The sequence below is a fragment of the Corella eumyota genome, chromosome 2 (assembly GCF_963082875.1).
Source record: "Corella eumyota chromosome 2, kaCorEumy4.1, whole genome shotgun sequence".
Lineage (NCBI taxonomy): Eukaryota > Metazoa > Chordata > Ascidiacea > Phlebobranchia > Corellidae > Corella > Corella eumyota.
Window position 1 is genome coordinate 8,030,766 of NC_137491.1, and position 25,317 is coordinate 8,056,082.

The 25,317-nt window shown below is 27.8% G+C and overlaps 5 protein-coding genes across 5 annotated transcripts; 4 read left to right on the forward strand and 1 right to left on the reverse strand.

Annotated features, from left to right (window-relative positions):
* Window positions 1-5,110: 5,110 nt before the first annotated feature.
* Window positions 5,111-7,191, reverse strand: LOC145742309 (membrane progestin receptor gamma-B-like). Its single transcript, XM_082560092.1, has 8 exons — window positions 7,142-7,191; window positions 6,749-6,877; window positions 6,543-6,688; window positions 6,238-6,423; window positions 5,968-6,115; window positions 5,631-5,770; window positions 5,391-5,514; window positions 5,111-5,255 (listed from the first exon to the last, which is right to left on the reverse strand). The coding sequence occupies exons 1-8, from the start codon at window positions 7,189-7,191 to the stop codon at window positions 5,111-5,113; spliced, it is 1,068 nt and encodes a 355-aa protein (XP_082416218.1).
* A 584-nt stretch (window positions 7,192-7,775) lies between these two features.
* On the forward strand, window positions 7,776-10,996 carry LOC145743388 (bactericidal permeability-increasing protein-like). The gene is made up of 13 exons (XM_082561334.1): window positions 7,776-7,914; window positions 8,008-8,125; window positions 8,357-8,494; window positions 8,832-8,922; window positions 9,062-9,181; window positions 9,276-9,348; window positions 9,414-9,543; window positions 9,698-9,842; window positions 9,951-10,033; window positions 10,119-10,269; window positions 10,438-10,612; window positions 10,685-10,761; window positions 10,851-10,996. The coding sequence occupies exons 1-13, from the start codon at window positions 7,815-7,817 to the stop codon at window positions 10,899-10,901; spliced, it is 1,452 nt and encodes a 483-aa protein (XP_082417460.1). The 5' UTR covers window positions 7,776-7,814; the 3' UTR covers window positions 10,902-10,996.
* Window positions 10,997-11,924: 928 nt separating this feature from the next.
* On the forward strand, window positions 11,925-14,827 carry LOC145742310 (uncharacterized). Its single transcript, XM_082560093.1, has 13 exons — window positions 11,925-12,030; window positions 12,103-12,223; window positions 12,373-12,522; window positions 12,642-12,747; window positions 12,947-13,072; window positions 13,175-13,238; window positions 13,367-13,496; window positions 13,670-13,823; window positions 13,903-13,982; window positions 14,062-14,206; window positions 14,360-14,531; window positions 14,661-14,734; window positions 14,792-14,827. The coding sequence occupies exons 1-13, from the start codon at window positions 11,925-11,927 to the stop codon at window positions 14,825-14,827; spliced, it is 1,464 nt and encodes a 487-aa protein (XP_082416219.1).
* Window positions 14,828-15,251: 424 nt separating this feature from the next.
* LOC145741432 (glutathione reductase, mitochondrial-like) lies at window positions 15,252-19,550 on the forward strand. Its single transcript, XM_082559022.1, has 11 exons — window positions 15,252-15,466; window positions 15,828-15,943; window positions 16,404-16,473; window positions 16,889-17,003; window positions 17,185-17,278; window positions 17,449-17,635; window positions 17,789-17,947; window positions 18,050-18,161; window positions 18,379-18,510; window positions 18,721-18,854; window positions 19,048-19,550. The coding sequence occupies exons 1-11, from the start codon at window positions 15,269-15,271 to the stop codon at window positions 19,195-19,197; spliced, it is 1,467 nt and encodes a 488-aa protein (XP_082415148.1). The 5' UTR covers window positions 15,252-15,268; the 3' UTR covers window positions 19,198-19,550.
* Window positions 19,551-19,841: 291 nt separating this feature from the next.
* LOC145742041 (katanin p80 WD40 repeat-containing subunit B1-like) lies at window positions 19,842-25,207 on the forward strand. The gene is made up of 21 exons (XM_082559779.1): window positions 19,842-19,851; window positions 20,005-20,076; window positions 20,163-20,293; window positions 20,416-20,533; window positions 20,700-20,842; window positions 20,973-21,056; window positions 21,259-21,374; window positions 21,449-21,569; window positions 21,864-21,965; window positions 22,112-22,165; window positions 22,232-22,362; window positions 22,536-22,617; window positions 22,760-22,847; window positions 22,975-23,016; window positions 23,132-23,496; window positions 23,696-23,803; window positions 23,936-24,094; window positions 24,199-24,275; window positions 24,350-24,424; window positions 24,500-24,616; window positions 24,728-25,207. Exons 2-21 carry the CDS (start codon window positions 20,049-20,051, stop codon window positions 24,858-24,860), a joined length of 2,274 nt encoding a protein of 757 aa, XP_082415905.1. The 5' UTR covers window positions 19,842-19,851; window positions 20,005-20,048; the 3' UTR covers window positions 24,861-25,207.
* The last annotated feature ends 110 nt before the right edge of the window (window positions 25,208-25,317 follow it).

The window sequence follows — 25,317 nt, forward strand, 5'->3', positions numbered from 1 at the left end:
GGGGCACAAACTATTTTATACAACTCCATAACAACCGAAGTTCATAGATTTAAAAAGTATATAAATTAAGTTTTTAATTTTATAATTATTTGTTTTTAAAAAAATAATTTTAGATAATATATTGTGAACAAAACGTTCGCGTAATGCCTTTGTAAAAATTTTGTATATTTTTTTCCCTTAAAATAATTTTAGCTTAGTTACGTTAACAAAAAAGTAATAAAGACAATTTAAAAAAAGTGTTTTTGGAACATCGGTGCGATTTTTAAATATTCCACATGAGGGTTTGAATTCGAATATCATTTCAATTGTAACAAAGAATATATTAATTAACATCTGCGGGGACTGGGCTGTTGAACTTTATTTTAAAAAAGCAAGGTAACCTTTTTCTTAACGAAATGTAAGTTTAATCTTTGTTTATTGTTACTTATTAAATATTGAAGGTCATATTTTAGATTTTTTTTGCTTCAGGCTTTGTTCACTTTAATTATTTATTTAAATTGTCTTTTTTTTGCTGCAAAACTTCAGCTAATTTTTTTTATACAATTTTAGTGTTGCTACCTCAAAAGGCCAATTTACTGCTCAGATAAAACTTGATTTAAATGTTAACTTTACACTGTCTAACAACGGTAGACAATTTTTGGTATGTGTTTATTATAACTTAAATCTTTTATTTATTTAAATTATCATATTTTTAAGTTTTATTTTAAACTTTGCTAATTTTACTCTTGTTTACCTTATTAAAATTCTGTAAACGTAAAAATAAGGTTTGCCAAATTATAATATTATTTTAATTATTATTGAAAAATTCATTTTAAAAACTTATGCTAATTGGTTCCACCAAAAATAGATGGATATTGACAGATGTACTACAAACCTTCGAACCGTGAAACCTTCTTACGAGGGACCTTCTCACATTAAAGGAAGCATCGTCGAATTTATTGAAAACCAATTTATCACCGAAATGAAGGCGATTTAAATAATTTTGTAAATAATGAAGTAAAGTCATTACCATTAATTTAATTTTGTTTTGTGCGAATGTTAAGGTTTGTATGCAACTGAGCGAGTTACTGAATGCAACAAGTTTCCCGTCAGAAAGATTATTTCAGCGAAACAGTTGTAAATATACTTTGTTAAGAATCTAATTTTTTTCTTTTGGCTATTGTGCCGAAAGGGACGCCGAATCTATTGGAAAGAAATTGTTGAAACGGATATAAATGGAAACGAAACAAATGGAAACGAAACAAATGGAAAGGAAACAAATGGAAAAGAAACAAATGGAACGAAAACAGTTGGAACGGATTTCATAAAAGCGGATTTTGGCAGAGATTTTTTAAAATAGAAACAAATAAAATGATTTTAAGAAAGTTAATTAAATAAAGAATAAAAACAAATGAAGCAAATTTAAATTGAACATAAATACCCAAATGAATTTCAGTTAAGTTGTTTAAGAATAAGTTTATTATAAAATTAGGGTAGGGGTAGGGTATAATTTAAATTAATAAGTATTAAAGCTTAAATTATAATTGTTTTGGTTAATTGAGATCCGTTCCATTATCTTTTTACCATTTGCTTTCTTTTTTTTTCGTTAAACTACTATTCGTCGAAAAAATCCGCTTAATTAAGATCCTTTTCATTTGTTTCCGGTTCGTTAGTTTTTTTCCGCCAAAAAGTTATCCGTCAAAGAAATCCGCTTCATTAAAATCCGTTCCATTTGTTTTCGTTCCAACTATTTCCGTTCCATCTGTTTCGGTTTCATTTGTTTCCTTTCCATTCAATTCGGTTCCATTTGTTGCCGTTCCATTTGTTTCGTTTCCATTTGTTTCCTTTCCATCTGTTTCTTTCCAACAGTTTCTAGCGCCCCGTGCCAAATGCTAAATAGCTATTTTTTTACAGACACAAACGCTTTTAAAAATTATATGACACAATATGCTGATAAATTTGGGACATTACCAGACGGTTCGCAAACTTTGATATATAACTCCTTAACAACAGAAGTTCATCAATTTACCAAGTATGATAAATTGAGTTTTTAATTTATGAAATTAATTGTAAAGCGAGTTTTAGTAAAATGATTTACTGATAAAGGCTATGCTTTACTGATATAACTAGTTTTGTTTATTTGCTTGCTTTTTAATTTAGAATTATCTTTAGTTAAACAAATACTAATTAGGAACATTTTCTAATAAAGTGTAATTGGAACATCGCTGAAATTTTTAAATATACCAAGAGAGCGTTTGAATTCGAATATCATTTTAATTGCAACAAAGAATATATCAATTAACATCAGTGGCGACTGGGCTGTTGAACTGTTTTTCAAGGAAAGCAGGTAAGGTTGTGGATGTTTTAACCGTTTGGATGTATCCGTTGTTTGTGCATAGAACATAAAACTTTATTTTTATACTACTGTAGAGTTGGTTTTACAAAAGGTCAATTTACTGCACAGATAAAACTGGATTTAAATGTTAACTTTACACTATCTAACAACGGTAAACAACTATTGGTAAGCCTTACTTTTTTACAATTACTTGTGTGAACCAATGTTTTAACTGCTAGTTTTACTTTCATTGATGTCATTATATTAAGTTTCTTTACAAACTTTTTTAAATCATTAAGTTGCCAATATCTGTAAATTGTAAAATAATTTATGTTGATGTATAAAAAAAGAAATAAATTTAGCTTGATCTCCAGTCATGCACTTCTCAGCTCGGGTCTGTGAAAACTATTTATGATGGATCTTTTCATCTTGAAGATTCTATCTTAAAATTTATTGACAGCCAATTTACAAACAAAAAAAAGGTATTTTAATTAAAATTTATAATTGAAACAAAAATGTAGTTAGAGAAAAAAGCTATTTGTTAGTCAAAGGTTTGGTTTGCTTCTGGAATTAAAAAAAAAATGTCTAATTTTGTTTGTGTTAAGGTTTGTACGCAGTTAACAGAGTTACTAATTGCTGCACAGAATTTTCCTTTACGATTTTTTCAGCGAAACAATTGTAGGTGTAATTTGTAAATATTGTAATTTATTTATTAGTGTACTATTGTTTTAATAAAAATGTTTTCAGTAAATATGGAAATTGGTGGTGGTGTGTTCATCGACCTTTCTTTAACATCGAATCCGACTTTTACCGATTCTCAAGAAGGATTTGTTTCATTAGATGGAGGTTGTTTTCCGGCATCAGTAGAAGATTTTGTGTGAGTGTTTTCTTATTAAAAGTTTTGTTTTATATTTTTTGTAGGTTATAAATTTTATTTATTAATTTTCCAACAATACTTTAATGGTGATCCAAGCCTATAGTTGTCGTAAAATATAGACTAGTTGAAATAATTTTTTTTAATGCGTAAATCAAAATAACTACAATAATTTTTTTTGTAACAAGATACCCATACCCTCGGCCGATCCTACCTAAGTTTTCTGAATCTGATTCAGCTATTCAGATATTGGGAAGTTCGTATATTTTTGAGACGTTGTTGTACTCGTATTACATCACTAATGGAATATCTATTCTTATTGACCAAAACCTTGTAAATACCAAAAATATATTTAATGTAAAATTTTTGAATTCTAAATTTACTGTCATTACTAATTTTCCTATAGTTTAGTGGCATTTTTTTATTGTAGATTTCAGACAGTTTTAAAGGAATTGTTCTTACTACCCATTTTGTTGGACTTTTTATATCTGAATTACGAAGGTATATACCCAGGTATGTTTTTAATATATAAATAAAAGCGTTATTTAAAACTAAATAATTTGTTTAAGCAAAGTACAAACTTTTATTTTTTTATTAAGTCGAGAAATATGCTTTAAATTGACCGTTGTCGAGCCGGTTAGAATTAACATAAAGCCAACATTGGTGACATTCTCCGGTGTATTTGATCTTGCTTTAGAAACCACAAACCCAGTAACTTACCTTTTAGAGGATGCGTTTTCAATCAGAGCAGTTCGTTTTCTTATATATTTTATCGGTTTTTCGTGTTTGTGGTTAAGGTTGTTTTATTTATAAAACATGCTTGTAAATTCGATTTATATTATGTAAGATTGCTTATTATATTTTTAACAAAAACATTCTTTGTGGTAGTTCGTTAGTGGTACGGGAATGATTGGTATCAACGTTGACCAGGCGTTTTATGCCTCGCTGGAGGACTTAAATTATTCATTTCACCTTCTAGAGAGCAACATTGGGAAAATAAATTTAAGAGGAATTAACAATTTTATTAATTTTACTCTACCTCTAACAAAGAACTTTGTGGCAGGTAAACGGGCGAATAAAGTTTGTTTTACTTATATTTGGTAATTATTAATTTTTTTAGACATTTTTGGAACCGGTTTTTCTGTTTCGTCAATATTTGGAATTAAATTTATTAATGTTGAACTTGAACTCAAACAGGTAAACTGATTTGTTTGTTAAACTGATCGAATATAAGAATATAAGCAATATAAGCAGGTAAACTGATCGAATATAAGCATAAACCTTTTTTTGTTTATAATTTTACAGGACGCTTTTGAAATAAAAGGTAACTTTTTTCCATCTACGTTTAACTGAAAAAATTGAATTTCACCTAAGAAATTATGTAAAAATCATGAAATCATAAATAAAAGCTTGTTTATATTGCAAACAAATGTGTGTACCAGTGCTTGTAGTTTTTTGTATATAATGTCAAAACAAGAAACGTTTAAAAGGTTTATTTAGTTTGTTGAACAAAATATTTAAGGTAAGCTCCAGTATTAAAAAAAAATGTCTTTATTTCTAAAAGGATAATTTATTGTTAAAAGTAACGAAAATGCCATTTATTAAGTTAACTTACAGTTTACTTTGACAAAATTGGTAAAGCAGGGTGTTGAAAACAATTGTTGAAAAACAAAATTTGTACACGTTTCCGATTTGGCATTGTTTATTTAAACCTAAGCTAAATAAATTGGTTAAAACAATAAATAATTTTGAAGATGTTGTGTCATAAAAATGTAAATTTAATAAAAAATGCTGATAAGGTGAACACAAATTTTATGTAAAAATTCTTTAATTTTAGCATACGTTAACTTATAATTTTTTTAATAAATCTTGGTTAAATATATGTCTTTTGAATATACACAAGCGCAAGCATAAAAAATAATTTATTTGATCTTTTTGTTTTTGCACTTTTCCTTTTTAAGCATATTAAAAACATTGTAAACGATAATAATTCCTATTGTAATGTTGATTATCAAAAATCCAAACGTTGACATCCATGATATTTCTAGTAAGTCTGAGGTAACATTGCTGAAAAAAATTGTTATTTTACGCAATGTAGTAAGTTAGACGTTTAAAATTTAAACAAATGTTAAAGATTTGTAATATTTAATAAAATATTTTGGCCTACCATTTTTTTCATTACGGATAAAATAACTAACTTACTTGTTTTCGAGATGATATGATAAATTTTTAACGCCCCTATCTAAAACGCTCATGTAACGATATATGAATGTGGCAGAAAGCACATGAAAAATCTGATGCGAATGACAAAATATATCAAAATAACCTTAAAAATATTTTAATATATATTATTTTGAATATAAACGACCATTAAGTCCTATTGAAAAATAGTTTTTCGAATAAATTACTCAAAATTAGTTTATGTGTAAAAATTTTTTTTACCTGGAAAATATAGTTCGGGAAATTTAATAACAAACACTAGGCAGGTTGTAAATGCTACAATCCAAAGTTCACATACTTCCCAGAAAGAATGGTTTGAAATGTTGCATTTTAGATCAGTTTTGTTACACAATGACATTAACCTAAAAAACAACAGAAAAAAATTTGCAACTAAAATTTGCACTCTACAAAACTTTGTTATCGGAAAAGTATATATAAAAACTTTATGTTTATTAAAGCTTAAATTTTGTTTAATTTTAATAGCATTACGTTGTTGTTAAGTTACTTTAAGGGATGCTACTTGTGCAACTTTTGACATATACCAAACTAATTGCATTACCCCATTACGGTTGGAAAAAACCCAAATACAAACATCAGAAAAAACGGCCCCACTTTTATTAATTGGGCTTCCCTAAATTGCGGAAGACGAGTTATGGAGATTACACATAAGTTTATTGTTCCAAAACACAGCAGGATGAATAAAAAACCTTGCAAAATTAAAACTAATTAATTATATTTTACACATTGTGTTTTATAGTTTCGAAAGAACACAAAAAAATTGTCAGACACTCGATTTGCAGTTGTAGTAGATTGTAACGCGTTTTTTTACCTGTAGTAGAAATTTGATCGGTGCAGCAAGAAATAGGAGCTATATAATACAAAGCAGAAACAAATCCTCCTTGTAATGCTACTGTAACAGCTGAGTAGTCGCAACAGAAACAAAAGTCTGGAGCCTCCGGTGAGTAACAATGAAACAAGTGAGCTAAAGAACTTGTTAGCAGCAGAATACTTAATGCTATAGATAATAAATAAACAAAAAATATAGAGTATATCGTTTGTTAGCATATAAACGTACAATACTCTAAGTCGATACTACAGAATTTAGCATTAGCAATGAACTTAAGTAAGATATACCAATTATTGCGACCCAATAAGGATAGTACACAGCATGGTATGGATTATCTAATAAGTGTAATGTAGTGTATCCCTTGTACAATAAGCAAATAAATGGAATAAAATGAGTCCAAAAGTTGATGGTTTCGTTTGTCGGGTAAAAAGCACTGCAAAATAATTGTGAAATTTGATTTACAAATGCGTTGTTTCAATATTTTCTAACATACCTCCGTAGACAATATGAAAAAGATGAAGGGTTAGGGCGGTAACCATGATAGATACCATCATCTATTTCAATAACATTTTCGGATGGTGTTACAGTGCCATACGAACGCAACCACTTGTCATATTTTTTTCTAAAAGAAGTAATTTATTTGGTGATTAAAAATCTCGATTTTAATTCCTTTTTATTTTTGAGTTTCAAATAAATAATTATTATTGAAATTTTACTTAACCGTTTAATATAAATTTAAGATGAGTTTTAGCTAAAGCTAGACAGACATATTCTGCGTAACTAGAAGTCAACTTTCAGTACTTTTTTTGCAAATTGTAATTTACAAGTACGGTATATAAATATAAAATAAAACCAATTGTATTCTAAAACATGTTCAATTACTTACGAGTAAGTACACTTTAATGTTTCTTTGATCTTATCGTTTTCTGGCGCCATTTAAACCTAAACAGTAAAATTCTTTGTTTGCCGAATATTTTAAATTTATATCTATGTTAATACATATAAAATTTGTTGTTAGCTATTAGCGATACAATAGTGTTTTTACGTCAAGGAAGTAAGAAATAATTTTTGTTTTGTATATCGACTCTAAATGAAGACGTAGATTCAACAGAATGGTGTTACTTATGTTTATTTTTTTATTGTTACGCTCTTGTATTGTTTATATGATATCATTTACACAAAAAAAAAACAAATGTATGATTTAAATATTTGAGTGATTTATATATGCCTCAAGCCGTAATAAATAAGGAATTTCCAAAAATCTAAATTTCTTGTTAAAACTAATAATTACGCCCGAGGGTGATTTGATTACTGCTTGCTACGACCTTTTCAACACGTTAACAATTTAGTTAACAAGCCATTCATTATCTAAAAACAAGTGCATTATTTACATAAATAAACTTAAAAAGGCCTAGATCTTTAGATAACGTATGATAAATGTACTTTTGTTTAGCAAGAATGAATTAATATTAAAATTATTGAAATAATAAAGCTGATAATATTTTAATTACCAGGATAATCTTACAGCAAATTTTTATTAAACACAAAATTTGTTTATTATGAAATTGCTTGGTATTTTTTGTCTGATTGTCCTGGCTGCGTTAACAAACGCACAGTCAAGCTTAGAAGTGAAATTTAATGGAGCTGCCATAGATTTTCGTAAGTTTTTAAGGCCATAGTGATATTTAAGTATACTTATATTTTTAGTTTTTTGTGAATATGTATTCATATATAACTATTTTAATGTTACAGTTGCAAACGTTTTTGAGGGCTACATGACACGAAATGCTGACATATACGGGACATTGGAAGATAATACAGAAACTATTATATATAATCCAATATCAACTGAAGTTCACAATTTTACCAAGTAAATTTATTTCAATTTTTTGTTAATTTAAAACAATTTTCTAATGATATTCTTTTTATAATCATGTTTTGTACACAAACCTTATCTGGTTTATAAGGCTTAACGAGAATTTTTGGACATTTGTGTGCTAAACCCAAGTTTTATTTTTGCCCACTTGTTTAAATTTTTTTGGACTAAATTAAAAAAAAAACGTTTTGAAAGAAAAATATAATCACCAAAATTTATATAAAGCGTTATTGGAACATCGCTTGAACTTTCGGATACCACAATTGAAACATCGTCTTCAAATATTGTTTCGATTGAAGCGAAGAACGTATTAATTAAAACAGGTGGAGATTGGAATGCCGAAGTATTTTTTAGTGAAACTAGGTAAATATTTGTTTAATACAAGAAATTAAATTTAATAAAAAAATTAAATGACTGTATTTTACGGACCTTGTTAATTCTCTTTTGTACTTTATTTTTTCATAGAAGGCTGTAAAGTACAAGTGATCTTGGAATTTAAATAATAGAAATTTCATATTTACAAAAAAGCTTAGTTTTTATTTGTTGTCGTATTAAAATAATAAAACCCACTACTAAACTCTGGCGACCATATCGAGATGTTTGTTAGTGTTTTTAAAACGTTTAAAAAATATTTTATAAAATATCACGTTTTAATTCCTTTTGTCGCTACTGCGTTTAAAACCAAAATTATGTACAATAGTCTAGGTTCTGCGTATGGCAAATTTAATGCTTCGTTGGAAATTGATTTGGAAGTTGAATTTAGCGCTCATAACGACAATGGTCAACTGATGGTATGTATGCATTACTATAATAAAATAAAAAAGTTTACATTAACAAATTTATAAAAATATAAATAACAAACGCCTAAAAATTATTAGAATATTACAGTTTAAACTTAGTATTAGTTTATTAAAATACAGACTATTACAGGTTAGTATTGGATCATGTACTACAAACTTCCGATTTATTGAAACTTCTTTCGAAGGACCTATTCAGCTTGAAGACACCATACCTAATTTCATAGACAAACAATTTAGCGAAGACATGAAGGTTATTTAAATTTTACTAATACTAAACAAAGTGTGTAAAGTGTTTGTTAATTTTGTTTCCAAACAAAAATCTAAAATAACATACTTACGTGAAGGTTTGTATGCAACTTAGAGAGTTACTGACAGCCCCGAATTCACCTTTACAGAGTTTTTTTCGGCGAGATAATTGTAAGTAACATTTATTATGAAGATAATTTATTCACTTAACGATTTTTTTTATTTTTATGCCAAAGTAAATATGGAAATTGGTGGCGGTGTGTTTATCGATCTTTCTTTGACATCGAATCCGACATTTACTGATTCTCAAGAAGGATTTGTTTCATTGGATGGAAGTTGTTTTCCGGCATCAGTAGAAAATTTGTCGTAAGTAATTTTGCAATAGAAAGAAACGTTATCTAATTTTTGTTTATTTTAACTTTATTACAAGTTTGTTTCAAAAGATATTTAAATAGTTAGCCAGACAAAAATAATTAATATTCTTTTTAAACATTTAACAATTGCAATGTTTTGTTACAAGTTACCCATACCCTCGACCGAGCCTACCACAGTTTTCTGAATCTGATACAGCTGTTCAGATATTGGGAAGTTCGTATATATTTGAGACGCTGTTGTACTCATATTACATTACTGATCAAATTGCTATTACTGTTGACCAAAGCCTTGTAAATACCTGTTTAGATTTATTAAAAAAACTAAATCAAAATTTTGGGTGCTAGACTTACTGTTATAACTTATTTTTTAATAGTTTAGCGACATTGTTTTTATTGTAGATTCCGGAGAGTTTTGCAGGTATTGTTCTTAGTACAAATTTACTTGGATTTTTGATACCAGAATTACGTATTTATAAACCTAGGTATGTTATTTACATATAGATAAAAACAAAATTTAAAACTAAAAATTTTAGTTTAGCAAATTATAACTTTTATATTCTTAATAAGTCGAGAAATTCGTATTCGATTGACCGCTGCCGAGCCTGTTAGAATTAACATAGAGCCAAACTTGGTGACATTGTCTGGTGTGTTTGATCTTGCTTTAGAAACGACAAACCCAGAAACTCAACTTCCAGAGGATGCTTTTATAATCAGATCCGTTCGTTTTTTAACTTTATTTACATTTTGGTTAAACAATTTTTTTATTTATTCTATTTGAATAATAAATGACTTATTGTTATTTAAAACTTTTTATATTAAAAATGCGATGTCTTTGTTATAGATTTGTCATAAAAAAAACTTAAACATCAAAAATATCTTGTTGTAGTTCGTCAGTGGTACGGGAATGATTGGTATCAACAACGACCAGGCCTTTAATGCTTCGCTCGAGGACATAGATTACTCTCTTGAACTTCTAGAGAGCAACTTAGAGAATTTAAATTTAGGAGGAATTGAAACTTTTATTACTCTTATTCTTCCTCAAGCGATGGAGTTAGCGACAGGTAAGTAAATAATTAACTTGCAAGTTTTAATACTTCTTATTTTGGTATTTTTTACCCAATTAATTTGTTTAGATTTTTTGGGGACGGGTTTAGTAATTCCATCAATCTTTGGAATTAATTTTGTTGATGTTGAGCTTGAACTCAAGCAGGTAAAAGTCTTTTAGTGTTAAAAATATTCTTTATCATTGCAAACCAATTCTACTTGCAACATTTTCTTTAAACGTTATTATTTTAACAGGATGCATTTGAGATAAAAGCCAATGCTCTACCATTTACATTCAACAACTAGATAGTTAAAAAAAATGTAATATATTAAAAAATGATTTTTTTTTAATAAATATTTGACAATGTTGCAAAGAAAACTTGTTTAAATTAAAAATAAAAATAACGAGTCTTGTTTTGTATTAGGACTATTTTAAATGTTATGATTTTTTTCAAAATAAACTTTTTGATGCGATTATTTGTTGGTACTTAAAGCCATCTATAAAATCTGCTGTTAAAATTGAAACAATATAATGTCATAACAAGTTGTAAATAATTTAATGGCATAAATCTTTAGTCGAGGCCTCATAATTTTGTTAAAATTTAAATAAAATTTTAGTTTTGCCTTTTAAAGAATGCAATTAAAGCGTGTGTTTTTGGTGGTGAAAAAACTAAATTTGTATGTAATAAAATCAAGTGTGTTATGTTTTAATTAGACATAACTGTATTTTTGTTCCTTTGATGCAAAACGTTCATTCAAGACCCAACGTTTATTCGGGATGTTAAAAAAAATAAAATACTTAATAACATCATTACACTTCTTTATCAAATTACGAAAAACTTAAAACTGTGTTGCCTAGCATATAAAATTAAAAAGATTTATATGTCCAAAATTGTAAATTTGTGAAATAGACTTAAGAGCGAAAGTTAAATTTTTATTCGTTTTGTTTATGTGCGTCACCACTATAATTTTTATAAAAGTGAATCGCCCTGTGGCTTTTTTGTTACCTAAAAATCGCCGCGGTTTGGTTAATTTACCAAAAATGCTTGAAGTTTATATATAAAAGTATTTGCACAAAAGCCTGTTGTTGCATCAAAACGTGCTGATATACATGCCCTAAAGGAACGATTAAAACAAATTAGCGCACAAACTAAAACTTTTTTTAGGAAATGATAAATAAGAAGATTACTGTCAACAAAATAGAAAAAAATGCTATATTAACCATAACTTGCAGGTAAACCTTGAAGTATACTACATTTGATTTAAGTATATTTGAATAAATTTTAGAAAGTATTTTGTTTAGTTTACAGGTTTAGATTAACTGAAAAAATGAAAGTGTTGTTGATTTTAGTTCTTGTCACGTTGACTTATGCAATAAGTAATCAACCTAGACCCGGACTTCGCAGCAGAGTAAATAAAGCTGGATTAAACACACGTACGTTCTTTAATTGCCTTTAATATTTTTTGACGAGCATTGTTTATTACTTTTTAATGTTTTACAATTTAGTATTGGATGATGATGCAAAAGAAGCTGCAGAGAATGATCCTTCAACTTTTGTAACACTTGGTAAACTTATGCAGAAATCAACGATCGGCGGTTTGCTCACACAAACCGTTTCAGTACAAAAGTAAATTTAGTATTCTTTTTGTAAAATTGAATTAAGTAAAAAAAATATATAATAGAAGTAAAACACTTAACATTTTGTATTTAAACATCGTTAAAATATTATTATAAAGTAAGTGTTTAAGTAATTTTAATTTTTTCTAACTGCTTTAGTGTGCAAGCTTTTTCTATATCTTTCGAGCCAAGTGAATCTGATGACAATCACCAACTTATTCCTCCAAACCACGTGATGAGTACATACGTTATAGATAGTATGACGCTGGCTGGAAACTGGGAACTGACAACGACAACCTCACTAACCTTGTAAATATTCATAATTTTTCTACGTAGTAATAAATCCGGAGAATTGTATCAATGTACTGAAAAATATATTTTATACAACACCATTGTATTTAAAATCAAATTTTCTTGCATTTTGGTAGCTCTGGAAAAATGCCCAATCAAAAAGGAAAATTTACCGCACAAGTTAGCAATCTAAAATTTGATTATACTGTTCAACCAACCAGTAGCACTAGCGGTCAATTTCGAGTAGGTTCAACTTTGTTTTTTATTTATAATTTACAGTTAACAAAATGTATTTTTACAGGATATACTAATATAAAAACAAAATCTGTAAAATTTATTTCAAAATATGTAACGTGCGAAAAAAGTTAATAAACAATGTTAATCAATTTAAATACTACAAAAAATAAAGGATTTATACGGTGAAACAATATTGTTGTTGTAGGTATCAGTTATTGACTGTACAATAAAAATGTTTGGTAGCATGGAGGTAGAAGCTTCTCTAACTAATGGTAATGAATACATGAGGAAAAGAGTAACAGAATTACTGAGAACTATAATCAGTCGAAGGGTAAAAAATTAAATAAATATATTTGTTAAACAAGTAAAGTTGTAGGCATATTAAAAACGCCTAAAAATCGTTGTTTATTTAAAAAATTTTTTTTTTTTTTAGTTTTGCAATTCGTTTAGTAATGCCCATGAGGAATACATCAAACAAAAATTTGCTCGAGAAGGCGGTAAAATCACTGTTTTATATAAAATAAATAATATTTTGTTTATGTATAATAAAATGTAAAAAAACAACAATGTTTTGACTCCTTCTTTTTTGTCTTTTTAAATCATTGTTCTATCTTCTATGTTGCAGTTATGAACAGAGTTGGAGTTGGTTCAGTAAGTATGGACAACCGAATAATGGGTCCAATCACAGTCGATGATTTTGGTGTGGTGGTTAATATGAGAGGAAGGTGTTTTTCGGCAAGAAATCCAGATACAGGGTAATTATTTTTACTCTTTATTGAATAATAGTAAGACAAGTCTGGTATAGTGTCTAAAATAATTTAAAAAAACAAAGTTATTTTTTACTTGATATTAATTTATATCAATATTACGCATTATAACATACATTAGTTTAAAGTTGATATTATAAAAGGTTTTTGCTAAATTGCAGTGCTCTTGACTCGGACGATGACGACGACGAAGATGTTTTTGGAAACACTGAGGGCCAAAAATGGCAACTAACAGGTAGAAGAAGAATGCTTCAAAGTTGTTTGGACAGTTTCTACATGGAAGACTTATTTGAATTCGACATAACACAAGATATGGTGAGTTTATTAAAGTTTATATTTAAAAGTATTTTATATGTTCTTTTGGTTAACTTTTTTGGTAATTTAAACATTTTAGGTTCCTGTAGCTATGAGACCAATGTTTCGTACAAGAATGGCAAGAATGTTTATTCCTGGACTAGACAGATATGGAGATAGGTAAATAGTGTTAATTAGTGTTGAATACAATTAAACTGGTTAACTATTTTAATAAAACTTGTGATTTTAATATTTGCAGGGAATTACGGCTTGGTTTGGGTGCAACAGAAAGACCAAGAATATCATTAAACGAAGACGGAAGCATTCGCATTTCAGGCAGCATGAACATAGCTGCAAATGTTGTTATGGACGATGGGCCTAGAAATGCGTTGACTATGCGTGCTGTAAGTAAAATAAAATAACGACAAGTAATGCGGCACACTTACGTTTTTCTAATTTAAATGATTCACTTATGTAAATTGGTATAGGGTAGGAATATATAAATTTGAATTTTTTAATAGCCTGTTGCCTTTTGTTTTAAATCAATTAATTTTTAGCGAATGAATGCAAGTTTGGCTATATCAGTGAAGGGCAACAAAGTTTTTAGCCCAATTTCGGAAATTAATACAAGTGTTTCTCAAGTCTCTTCTGAGGTTGGAGATCTTCCTCTTGAGGGAATGCAGGAGTTAATGAACGAATTTATCCCAGAGACAATGAATTCCCTTAACGGTATTTTTTTTTATAAAAGTTTTGCTAAAAAAATCGTACTCGTATAATTTAATTGTTGTTTAACTTTTGTTTAATAATGATATGTTAGTGAAACAACTTCGTTAATTGTATAACATTACACTCTGGCAGCTTTTTCATCTGGTTTTGAAGTTCCTAGAATGTTAGGACTGGAGTACGGCGACCTTTCAATGGATGTTAAAAAGGTATGCATAAACTTATAACCATATATAAATATAACATTAAAAAATATGTATTTTTAGGGAAAGTTTGAGTTACACGGATCGGTCAGTCGCTAGAGGGGTGAAATACAACAAAATCACAAACATTATCAATATTATATAACAATATTATATTCGTATTTGTTGTGTCTTAAACATTTATAATAAAACATATATTATGTTTAAGATGATCTTCTATAAAAATATACTTATACGCTTGCAAAAAATGATTTTTTTATTTTAACCTCGAGTTTAAACACAAGAATAGGTGTTTAAACTCAAAAAATCAGTCAAGTTTAGGTTTATTTTATATATATTTTTGTCCGTAAAAAGTTTTTTTTATTTTTAAGCCTAAGAAATTGGCAATTACTTGCAAATAAATAAGTTAAGTAATAATTTAGTCAAGTCATGACGGCGTAGTTCCGCTAGATGGCAATAGCAAGCTTATCACGTTTGTTATGGTTCGTGGTATTCGCCCTGTCACGGTGAGATAAACAAAAAATTTAAGTTTATAACTCGATGCAGCGGTACAGAATCGTTAGTTTACTTAAAACATCTTTTAAGTCAACAATATTTGCAAGAAACATGTCTGACGTAACAACATTCGACTACTTGGTGTTAGGAGCAGGTTCAGGCGGAATTGCAAGTGTGAGAAGGTCAGCTGAATTCGGAGTTAAAGGTGGAATTATTGAACATGATCGACTTGGAGGAACATGCGTAAGTTTTCAATTTGTTTATTGAGAGTTTGGTATGTTTGTAATTTTTAAACGAACTTTATAGGGAATATGTTTAAAAAAATACAAAAAATAATCAATAATTTTCTGAATTGGTAATATATGTCACATACAAAAAAACTATAATAGTAAAATGATAATGTTTAGTTGCTGTTGAACTGTATTGTGTTTATTTAATAATTTATTTTAAATTGTGTGATAATGTCTTGCTTGCAACTAAAACTATAATTTTTTCTTAACGAAATAAAACAATTTTTATACTTAAAAGAGAAGCATGTATTTTAACTTTATTTACCTTTTTATCAGTTTACTAATGTGTAATAAATGCCTAAATTTTATCATAGGTAAATGTTGGCTGTGTTCCTAAAAAGGTCATGTTTTACACTGCTTCCCATGCTGAGATGATTCATGATCATGCTGATTATGGATTTGATGTAACAGAAAATAGTTTTACGTGGAGGTAAAAATGTCAATAATTTTCATAGTTCAATTCTGCTAAAAAAAAATTAGAAGTTGGGTAATTAATAAAACTAATTTTGGTAAATTTAAATAATATGTTTGTTGTGATAAATTTTTGCAACTTATTGTTACTTAATTAATGAGAAAAACAATTGCAATTAATCATTACTTAATTATTTAATAAAAAAAATATTTTGATTTTTGTAAAATCTTTTTGAAATAATTTTATATATCTTAGGTGATTTTTCGTACATTAAATGAGTCGGCATAAAACAAATTCTTTTATTTCATTGTAAATTTTTCTTGTTTGTCTAGTCATTGTTCCTCAGACATTTTTGTTTTTCTTATTATTTGCATTGTCACTCAAAAATAACGGATTAGTTTTGGGTCTTTGTTTAAATTTTTTTGTTAAAAAATTTTTATATAGCGTAATGATGATTTTTAACACTTTTAATTTTTAGAACTGTTAAAGAAAAAAGAGATGCTTATATCAAAAACCTAAACTCAATATACGGAAACAATCTAGATAAGGTAACAAATGAATATTAAACAATCAATTTTTAATTTAATTTAAAATTAAACAGCAACCCAGAAGAATAATATAACACTAGTGAGATATGGTATTTAGTAATGCGTATTAGTAGCATAGTTTGTAAATAAACTATGCTGTAAGTATTTTTGTTTATAGTGCAAAAACATTTTAATCTTACTAACCATTGGTATTACCACGTATATCCTTCCTGCTGCCAGTCAGAATTTAAAACTAACAAATACATTTTAACATAAGGGTATTACTACACAGAACCTTAAGTAAATAAAAGTTAAATTAAAAAAAGTAATAAAAAGTTATTTAAATATTTAAAACAATCTTATGGAAAAAATCATGAGTAAAGAATTTTAACTATTATCATTTATTTTTTTTACCTTATTTTAATTTATTTAACAGTCAGCTGTGACAAAGATATTTGGTCATGCTCAATTTACCGGTGAAAAATCTCCCACACCAATTGTAACGGTTGGTGATAAGAAATACACAGCTCCGCACATTCTTATTGCTACAGGTAAAAAAATAAATAATATAACTTTAATAAAATTATTTCTAAATTGTAATCTTGCAAAAGAAATTTTTTTTAAAACGTATAACATTATCACTATTAAAATAGAAAAAGATATATTTATTACAAGGTATAAGTTTAAAACACACTTGACTTTACTTGTTTATTTTAAATAATTTTTATTTAGGTGGATATCCTATAGTACCAACTGAAGAGGAAATACCTGGTGCCTCTCATGGTATAACAAGTGATGGATTCTTTCTACTGGAAGATTTACCAAAGTATACCAAATCTAAATAATTTTTATATTGAGTTATTCATCAAATAATGTCAACTTTTATATAAAACTTTTAAACCAAATCTATGTTTTTAAATATAAAACTAGGCATGTAGTGGCTTAGATTTGGTAAAAAAGCATAGTTTAAACTTTCCAATTTAAATTTTTGAACAGGAAAACAGTTGTGGTTGGAGCTGGTTATATTGCTGTAGAGTTGGCTGGCATTTTAAATGCTCTTGGATCGAGCACAACTCTGGTAATAAGAAGACATCAAGCTTTGAGGTCTTTCGATTCAATGATCAGTGAGAATGTGACTAGGGAAATGACTGAAGCTGGAATTGATATCAGTAAATTTTCCAAGGTAAATTATTAATTAAAAGTGCTTATATATTTAGCATTTAATAGATTTATTATTTGTTTAGGCCTATAGCACATCTAGTTAAATTTTTTTAAATTCAGATAAAACTTAGACTTTATTATTTTTTACTAAACCTTTATTTTTTTAACTATGCAGGTCTCAAATGTTGTCAAAAATGCAAATGGAAAATTGTCAATCACAATATCAAGTTCTCCACCAGAGGGCACTGCAAGCACCAACATTATAGAAGATGTTGATTGTTTGTTGTGGGCAATTGGAAGAAAAGCAAATGTCAATATCGGATTGGACAAAATTGTAAGTTTATTATGTAATTAATAAATTGTAAAAATAATATGCTAAAATTGCCCTTATTTTGGTAACACATTTTTTGAATTTAACAAATTTATTATTTGTAAGGGAGTGGAGCTTACCAACAGGGGAGAAATAAAAACTGATGAGTTTCAAAACACAACTGTTCCAGGAATTTACTCTGTTGGAGATGTCCAAGGCAGAGCTTTACTTACTCCTGGTATGTTAAATACCATTTTAATTAAAAAAAATATATAATATTTTATATTAAAACTACCTGTAATTAATTACCAACACACAATGTTGATTATCTAAATGTTTGTTATTTTAAAGGTATTATTTATGTTTAACTACATTATAATTAAACAAATCATTAATATTAGAAAAAATTTGGTTTTAAAGAAATTTTCAATTTAACAATTTATTTATTGATTTAGTTGCTATTGCTGCTGGCAGAAGACTAGCTCATCGCTTGTTCAACAATGAAACTGACTTGAAGTTAAATTACGAAAATATTCCAACAGTTGTGTTCAGTCATCCACCTATTGGAACTATTGGCATAACTGAAGGTAAATATTTTCCCTTAAAATTGTCATGCCCACTGAGCATGGCTCCCTATGTAAAGCCTGTATGTTAAGTAATGTAAAGAAATTATTCACATTCATCTCTTTAAAAGTACGATACTAAATTATGAATTTTATAAATTCTTATTTTCCAAATAAGGGAGATTTCTAAATTTTTATATTATTTTTGAGATAATATTTGGTATATGATTTTAGAGCAAGCAAGAAAGTTACATGGTGATGACAAAATTAAAATATACAAGACAACTTTCAGACCTATGTATCATGCCTTGACAAAACGCCAAACCAAGTTTGTATGCAAACTTGTTTGTCTTCTGCCTACAGAAAAGGTAGATTTTTTTTCTGGCCAATATTTTAGTTAAAACCATCGCTTAAATTAGTTAAATTATATTTTTAAATTATAATTTTATTTTTAAAATAAAGCTTAATGTAAATAAAGTTTAAAAAAAGGTACTTTTAACACATTTGACCACAATTCAAATTAAATATAATTTTTTAAATATTTTTACAAATTTATTCAAGGTGATTGGCTTACATATGCAAGGAATAGGTACTGACGAGATGTTACAAGGATTCGGGGTGGCTATTAAGATGGGGGCAACAAAAGCAGACTTCGACAACTGTGTTGCAATTCATCCTACTTCAGCCGAAGAGTTGGTTACGTTCCGATAAACAAGTTCTGAATAATAATATTGCAGTTTCAACCTTATTACTGTATATTTTATGACTAATTGCTAGAACACTTTTCCTATCATTAAACGACCAATTTTTATGTTTTGTTAGTACTATGTAATTTAGAATTAGCTGTAGCTGTACTAATCCATTTTCTTGTGTTCCGAGTATAAAAATGTAATATTGTAAGGTGTGATAAAAAATTTATTGAAGAAGCAAACTAGTATTTGCACCTTTTGTTTTAAACAATCCTGGCACATTATATTGAAATTTGTATGTACCTTATTTTTTGAAAGAAAGTTTCGATTAACCAATAACAGTATTTAATGTAGACATAATAAATATGCATTTAATAATTATATTCTCATGTTTTGTTTTAAAGCTATTATATTGTTGATAGTTGTAGTTTAGGTACAAGATGAAAAGATGTTGGTTGGGCTTAGGGAATACAGAATTAAAAATTATAATTTTAAGAAAAAGCACAGGAAAAAAATTTATTCAGGAATATTAAGTTTATTTTTAAATTTTAGCTAATTGATTTGACGTTATACAAATACAGCTTGAATTAATATTAAACTAAACCTTAGCGATCTCTCACTTTTTTGTTTTGAAGGTCTACGTGAGTTTTCAACTCGCACAAATACTTGAGTTTAAGTGCGTGAACCGGCATGACTATTAATATTACCTCTTTTGTTATGATTTAAATTATTGCCTACCTAAGTATTTTATTAATTTATTTTGTTGCTATAGCGGGCAGACGACTGCAAACGTTAAAATAAAATCTTAATTTTTTTCTGTTTTTCTTAGGCAATTCAATATTAAAAATATATGCGTATGAAGTACTACTTACAATGACAACGAAAAGAAATTGGATATTGCGTAAGTTTTTTGTGTAATTTGTAGTGACATTAAACTGTTTAAACAACAATTTTTTATTTTTTAACTAAAAATTATTAAATTTACAGAAGAGTATGTGTGCCATGGCTCACAAGTAACATGTGCATCACTAGGTCGTAAATCAGGTCAAGTTATGGCTACGGGAGGGGAGGATGGAAAAGTGAATATGTGGCATGTTGGATCACCTAACTGCATTCTGGTACAATTTACTTATGTAGTTTTCTTATTTAGATTGTTTTCTATATGTGTAGATATTTTATTGCGATTAACCTTAACTTATTATTAATTTTCTGTTTTTCACTTTTTTCATTTAACGTTTAGAGCTTATCCCCTTTGTCATCCTCAATCGAAGTTGTTCATTTTAATGCAAGTGAAGAATTAGTTTGTGCTGGATCCATTTCTGGTTCTATGAGAATATGGGATTTATCCGCAGAAAAAGGTAAGTATACAGTTTGGCATATTACATATTTACACACAATTCATGGGTATAAATAAAAACATAAGCTTGCAATTTTTGAAATATTATGGTTCAAAAATGTGTTTTTATAAACAACTTAGTTAAGATAGCCTATAGAAAATAAACAATTTCAATATTTTTGGTTTAGTACTTCGCCATTTTACTGGTCACAAGGCTGCAGTTCGATCCATCACCTTTCATCCATATGGTGATTATTTTGCCTCATGTTCTGATGATCATAGTTTAAAAATGTGGGATTTAAGAAGAAAGGGTCCCATATTTACTTACAAGGTATACAACAATATCAGGGGTGCAATATTACATTTGAATACAATAATTAAATATGGAATTTCAAGATTAATTAGAAACATAAAAATGCTGACATGTTAATCTTTTGTTTTAAATCTGATTTTTGTTTTAGGATCATGTGGATAGTGTAAATTGTGTAAAATTTAGTCCTGACGGTAGATGGATAGCTTCATGTTCTGCTGATAAAACTTGTAAAGTAGGTTGAACATGTTTTCTTTATCTAATACTCAAAATTTATATATATATATGTAGAATTACTTTTTTTTCTTTTGTATAAATAACTTAAAGCTATTTCGTATTCACAAAAATGCAACGAATTTTACGAATATATTTAAAAAAATGTCAGTTTTAAACTTAAAAGTTTTAAACATAAAAAGACTGTTTAAATAAATTTATAGATTTGGGATGTAACTGCTGGTAAGTTAGTGCAAGAGTTTAAAGACCACAGAGGCTCTGTTACTTGCATGCATTTTCATCCATGTGAAAAACTCCTTGCTACTGGCAGTGCAGACAGGTAAATAAAAAACCGTAGTTGTGTAAAATACCCGAAGCACCTAGGAAACTACTTTCTAAATTACATTTTTTAAGAACCTGTAAAGTGTATGATGTTGAACAACATAAAGAAATATTGTGCACTGGTCTAGAATCCAACACCATATTACAAGTGATTGTTAGTGAAACTGATAAACAAATATTCACAGTCTCACAGGTACTTTTAAACATTTGCTTAGTAGTTAATAAAAGTGTAGGCTAATAGGATTAAAAAAATAAGATAAATGTAGAAATTGGTATTGTCAATTGGCCTATATTTAAAAAGTAAGTTGTTTATAGAAAGAGTTGAGTTAATTATATTTATTTTTTTTAAGTCTGTTTATCATGTGGTTAAGTGTTAATAAATAATTAAATAACATATTATATCAGTACTACTACATTATTTATGTTTTAGGTTATCATCATTCAAATTACAAATTTACTTTTAATTTAAATATGAAATTTGTTATAGGACTGTTGTAAGGTGTATTCTAGGGATCCCTTTAGCCATCTTGACACTGAACTAGTAAAATGGGGGAAACCGACTGATGCTATTATTTCAAATAATAAACTGGTAAATATTTTTGTAATTTTGTTTAAAAATTGAAACTCTTAATAAATTGTTTGTTGAGTTAAATTACGGATAACTGAATTTAAGTAATTTTTTTATTAAGGCAAACATGTTGTATTTAAATATTAACTTTTTGTTTATTTTGTTAGATTGGATGTTCGTTTGTACAAAACGTTGTCTCAGTTCACGTTGTAGATTTAAAGGTAAATATAATGTTACTTAATCAAATATGTTTATGGCAATTATGTTACAAATATATTCCTTTTTAGAACTTCCCACGGCCTGGGAATGAGAAAAATGAACCCTTGCCACCAAATAATAAAACTTCCAATGAAAAAACAAAAGGTTCAATTACTTCGAGGGTAGATAAACCTAAACCTGTATTTGCAGCAGTTGAAAAGTTAGTTTTTGTTTTTGAATGTTATTGATAGCTGTGTCATGTGGCCAAATTTTAGTACATAGATTGATGTGAAAAACCTATATGTATATATATTTCATAAACTGATGTTACCTTAATATTATGATATTATACTTATATACTTTTATTTAACAAAATAATAATTATTTTAATAGAAGACCTAATGTAACAACGAGACCACATACTAGCTGTGGGGTTAACACTGGCTTGGCTGCTAACTTTAATATACTGCCTAAAGTAAGTTAACTTTATCAACTGTATTAAAAAAATTATTGTAATGCTTTTCGTTATTAGTATTTTAATTTTTGAAAGTTGTTTTATGATAAAATTTTATTATTTTTACCAGTGTAATAAGTTAATTAATGTTGTTTTTTTTTAGGAATTTCAAGTAAATAATAACAACTCTGAAATTTTAAAAGTAAATCAAAATGATGAAAAGAGTATTTTTAATCCAAAATCTACCTTAGGTGAGTGAACTAAGTTATTTTTAATTTGTTAATTTTTTCCCAAAAATTTTTTTTTTATCAAATATATATATATAACATGTATGTAAATGCTATAAAATACAAAGTAACATACCTATTGTTTTAACAGCACGTTCTCCAATCAAAGAAAACGAAAGTGACAAAAGAAAGGGTAATCTTTTTTAAAATTAAATTAAGTTTGATTAGGCATTGAGTTTTTAATGTTATTCCAAAATTTAAAAAAAGGGCTGTAAAATAATTTAAAATTTATTTCTATAAATATTTAGGAGTTTTACCTCCACAAGAAATCCGAAAACAACAAGCCCCTGCCAACATAGCCCCATCACAAAACTCAGCTATTTCTAAAAAACTTACAAACAATTCCCAAGTCTCTGACCGAGTAATAGAACCAAATATTAACCGTCTTATCATACATCAAGATACACCCCCATCACCTATTCAATTATCACCTAGTCCTGTGCCTGAAAAAATCGAAAACAAAGTGGTAACCAATGTGGCTCGGAAAGAAGTGCAAAAATCAAGACAACCACTAGGGGGAGCTCTTGATTGGAATGAACCAAAACAAATACCAACAAGAGATTGTGATTCTGAAACTACAGAAAAAGTAATTTCACCCCCAACTGTTGCTAAGGTATTAAACAGTTTTTATAGTTAATTGCTTAAAAAAGTTATTCCCATATTTTTATTCCTATTTATAAGTTTTTCTCATATTTGTAACACTAAAAACCTTATTACACTGAAGATTATGACATTAAAATAATTTGATATTGATGTCAGTTAATTTATGTATATATACTTAAAAAAAATTTACCTGTATTTTATTACAAAAGATGCCACCTGAACAATCAAAAAAAGCGGAATCAACAATGGGTTTAGCAACTGTTGTTCCTGAGGACAGACAAGATCCAATTGGACTCGACATGAGAGCGTTTTTACCTGTAAAGCATACCTTTATTTTAATAAATAAATTTTAGGTTTTTAGATGCCTTTTTAAATAAAGTCCAGTTTTTAAAATGCACCACATTAAAATACATTCATTTATATTTATATGCTTTTGCAATTTGTTTTAGGTTAAACATGAACCCCCGCCATCTGCATCTGTGTCAAAAAGTGATGCTGATGCCATTCATGAAATCAGGAAAGGTCTTGGCTCAATGAGAACAATATTGACCAATCGACATAAGAATTTAGAGATTGTACGAGCTTTATGGTCCACAGGGAATGTAATGGTAAATAAAGTTGTGCGTTTTTTATTGAAATTGTTATGTCAATATATATTCTTTATTATTTTTAATTATTTTTATTACCGAATTAAAATTATCTTGTTTCACAGACTTCTATTAATCAAGCTATAAAAATGGAAGACCTAGCTTTAATTGTCGATATCTTAGGTGTTTTAAATTTAAAATCGTAAGTTTAATTTTATTGTTAATTTTACAATCTAGTTTAAACTGTGTAAATTGAAATGTTTTTGCTTTTTTAAGATCACTGTGGAGTTTGGATTTGTGTGTAGTAATGTTGCCACAAATGAAAAGTTTGATCACGAGTAAATATGAATCGTAAGTAAATATTTCAGAACTTAAATTTAAGTAAAAAATAACTTTTAACTTATTTATGATGCTTAATTTTTTTAGATATATAACTGTCGGTTGTAGTTCTTTAAAACTTTTATTAAAAAACTTTGGTCAAGTGATTAGATCAAACATAGTTACACCTCCATCTTCTGGGGTGGATATTTCGAGAGAAGAAAGGTAAATTTTTGTGGTTATAACCAGGTTTAAAGAATATTAACATTATATAAATTAACAAAAAATAAATGGTAATTTAGTTACCAAATTAATGCTGCTGTATTTATATTTTAGGCACAATAAGTGCAAAAAGTGTAACAAAAATTTAACTGAAATAAGGAAAATTCTGGAAAGCAAACATCAAACTTCTGGAAAAGTTGGAAGTCAATTTCGAGAAATTAAAATTCTTCTTAGTACGGTCGAATAAATGTCTTACTTTTTTAAACAATCAATTATCTCATACAACGTACTAATTTAAAAATGGTAATTTTATCAGAATGGTAATGTTTTTTTTATTTTTGCCGGACCAAACTGTGTATTTTTAAAGTTTATGAAATGTATTTTGTGCCTGCAAATTTATTTTTCATAACTTTTAGTATATAATAAAACTTGTGAACTGTTTAAGTTTATGAAATATACCTTAAACATACAAGAAGTTCCTTTATTATCTGTAAATAGCATAAATGTTGAAACTCTCTTTTTGTACAACTTGACCCTAGTAGATTTTGTTAAAACACTGCGATTAAAACGGTTTGTGATTACCACTGTGTACAATAAAGCTATTATTACAAAAATTCGGCGTTTTGAATTACAAAAAAAATAAAAATGGAATAAAAATTGTGAGGATAAAGTTGCACTTTTGTTTACAAACTTAACGCATGAAC

What these genes read in the sequence shown, in the direction of transcription:
- LOC145742309 (XM_082560092.1), bottom strand. Translation starts at nt 7,191, where the DNA reads ATGGCGCCAGAAAACGATAAGATCAAAGAAACATTAAAGTGTACTTAC. An exon ending in TTTTTTCCAACCGTAATGGG is followed by an intron (nt 5,771 to 5,967) that starts GTAATGCAATTA and finishes GTTGTTTTTTAG; the next exon opens with GTTAATGTCATTGTGTAACA. An exon ending in TCCCGAACTATATTTTCCAG is followed by an intron (nt 5,515 to 5,630) that starts GTAAAAAAAATT and finishes AATATTTTTAAG; the next exon opens with GTTATTTTGATATATTTTGT.
- LOC145743388 (XM_082561334.1), top strand. Translation starts at nt 7,815, where the DNA reads ATGAAATTGCTTGGTATTTTTTGTCTGATTGTCCTGGCTGCGTTAACA. An exon ending in GCATCAGTAGAAAATTTGTC is followed by an intron (nt 9,544 to 9,697) that starts GTAAGTAATTTT and finishes TTTTGTTACAAG; the next exon opens with TTACCCATACCCTCGACCGA. An exon ending in TTACGTATTTATAAACCTAG is followed by an intron (nt 10,034 to 10,118) that starts GTATGTTATTTA and finishes ATTCTTAATAAG; the next exon opens with TCGAGAAATTCGTATTCGAT.
- LOC145742310 (XM_082560093.1), top strand. Translation starts at nt 11,925, where the DNA reads ATGAAAGTGTTGTTGATTTTAGTTCTTGTCACGTTGACTTATGCAATA. An exon ending in GCACTAGCGGTCAATTTCGA is followed by an intron (nt 12,748 to 12,946) that starts GTAGGTTCAACT and finishes TTGTTGTTGTAG; the next exon opens with GTATCAGTTATTGACTGTAC. An exon ending in ATGCGTTGACTATGCGTGCT is followed by an intron (nt 14,207 to 14,359) that starts GTAAGTAAAATA and finishes ATTAATTTTTAG; the next exon opens with CGAATGAATGCAAGTTTGGC.
- LOC145741432 (XM_082559022.1), top strand. Translation starts at nt 15,269, where the DNA reads ATGCAGCGGTACAGAATCGTTAGTTTACTTAAAACATCTTTTAAGTCA. An exon ending in ATATCAGTAAATTTTCCAAG is followed by an intron (nt 17,636 to 17,788) that starts GTAAATTATTAA and finishes TTAACTATGCAG; the next exon opens with GTCTCAAATGTTGTCAAAAA. An exon ending in GTCTTCTGCCTACAGAAAAG is followed by an intron (nt 18,855 to 19,047) that starts GTAGATTTTTTT and finishes AATTTATTCAAG; the next exon opens with GTGATTGGCTTACATATGCA.
- LOC145742041 (XM_082559779.1), top strand. Translation starts at nt 20,049, where the DNA reads ATGACAACGAAAAGAAATTGGATATTGC. An exon ending in ACATGAGAGCGTTTTTACCT is followed by an intron (nt 23,804 to 23,935) that starts GTAAAGCATACC and finishes AATTTGTTTTAG; the next exon opens with GTTAAACATGAACCCCCGCC. An exon ending in GGTGTTTTAAATTTAAAATC is followed by an intron (nt 24,276 to 24,349) that starts GTAAGTTTAATT and finishes TGCTTTTTTAAG; the next exon opens with ATCACTGTGGAGTTTGGATT.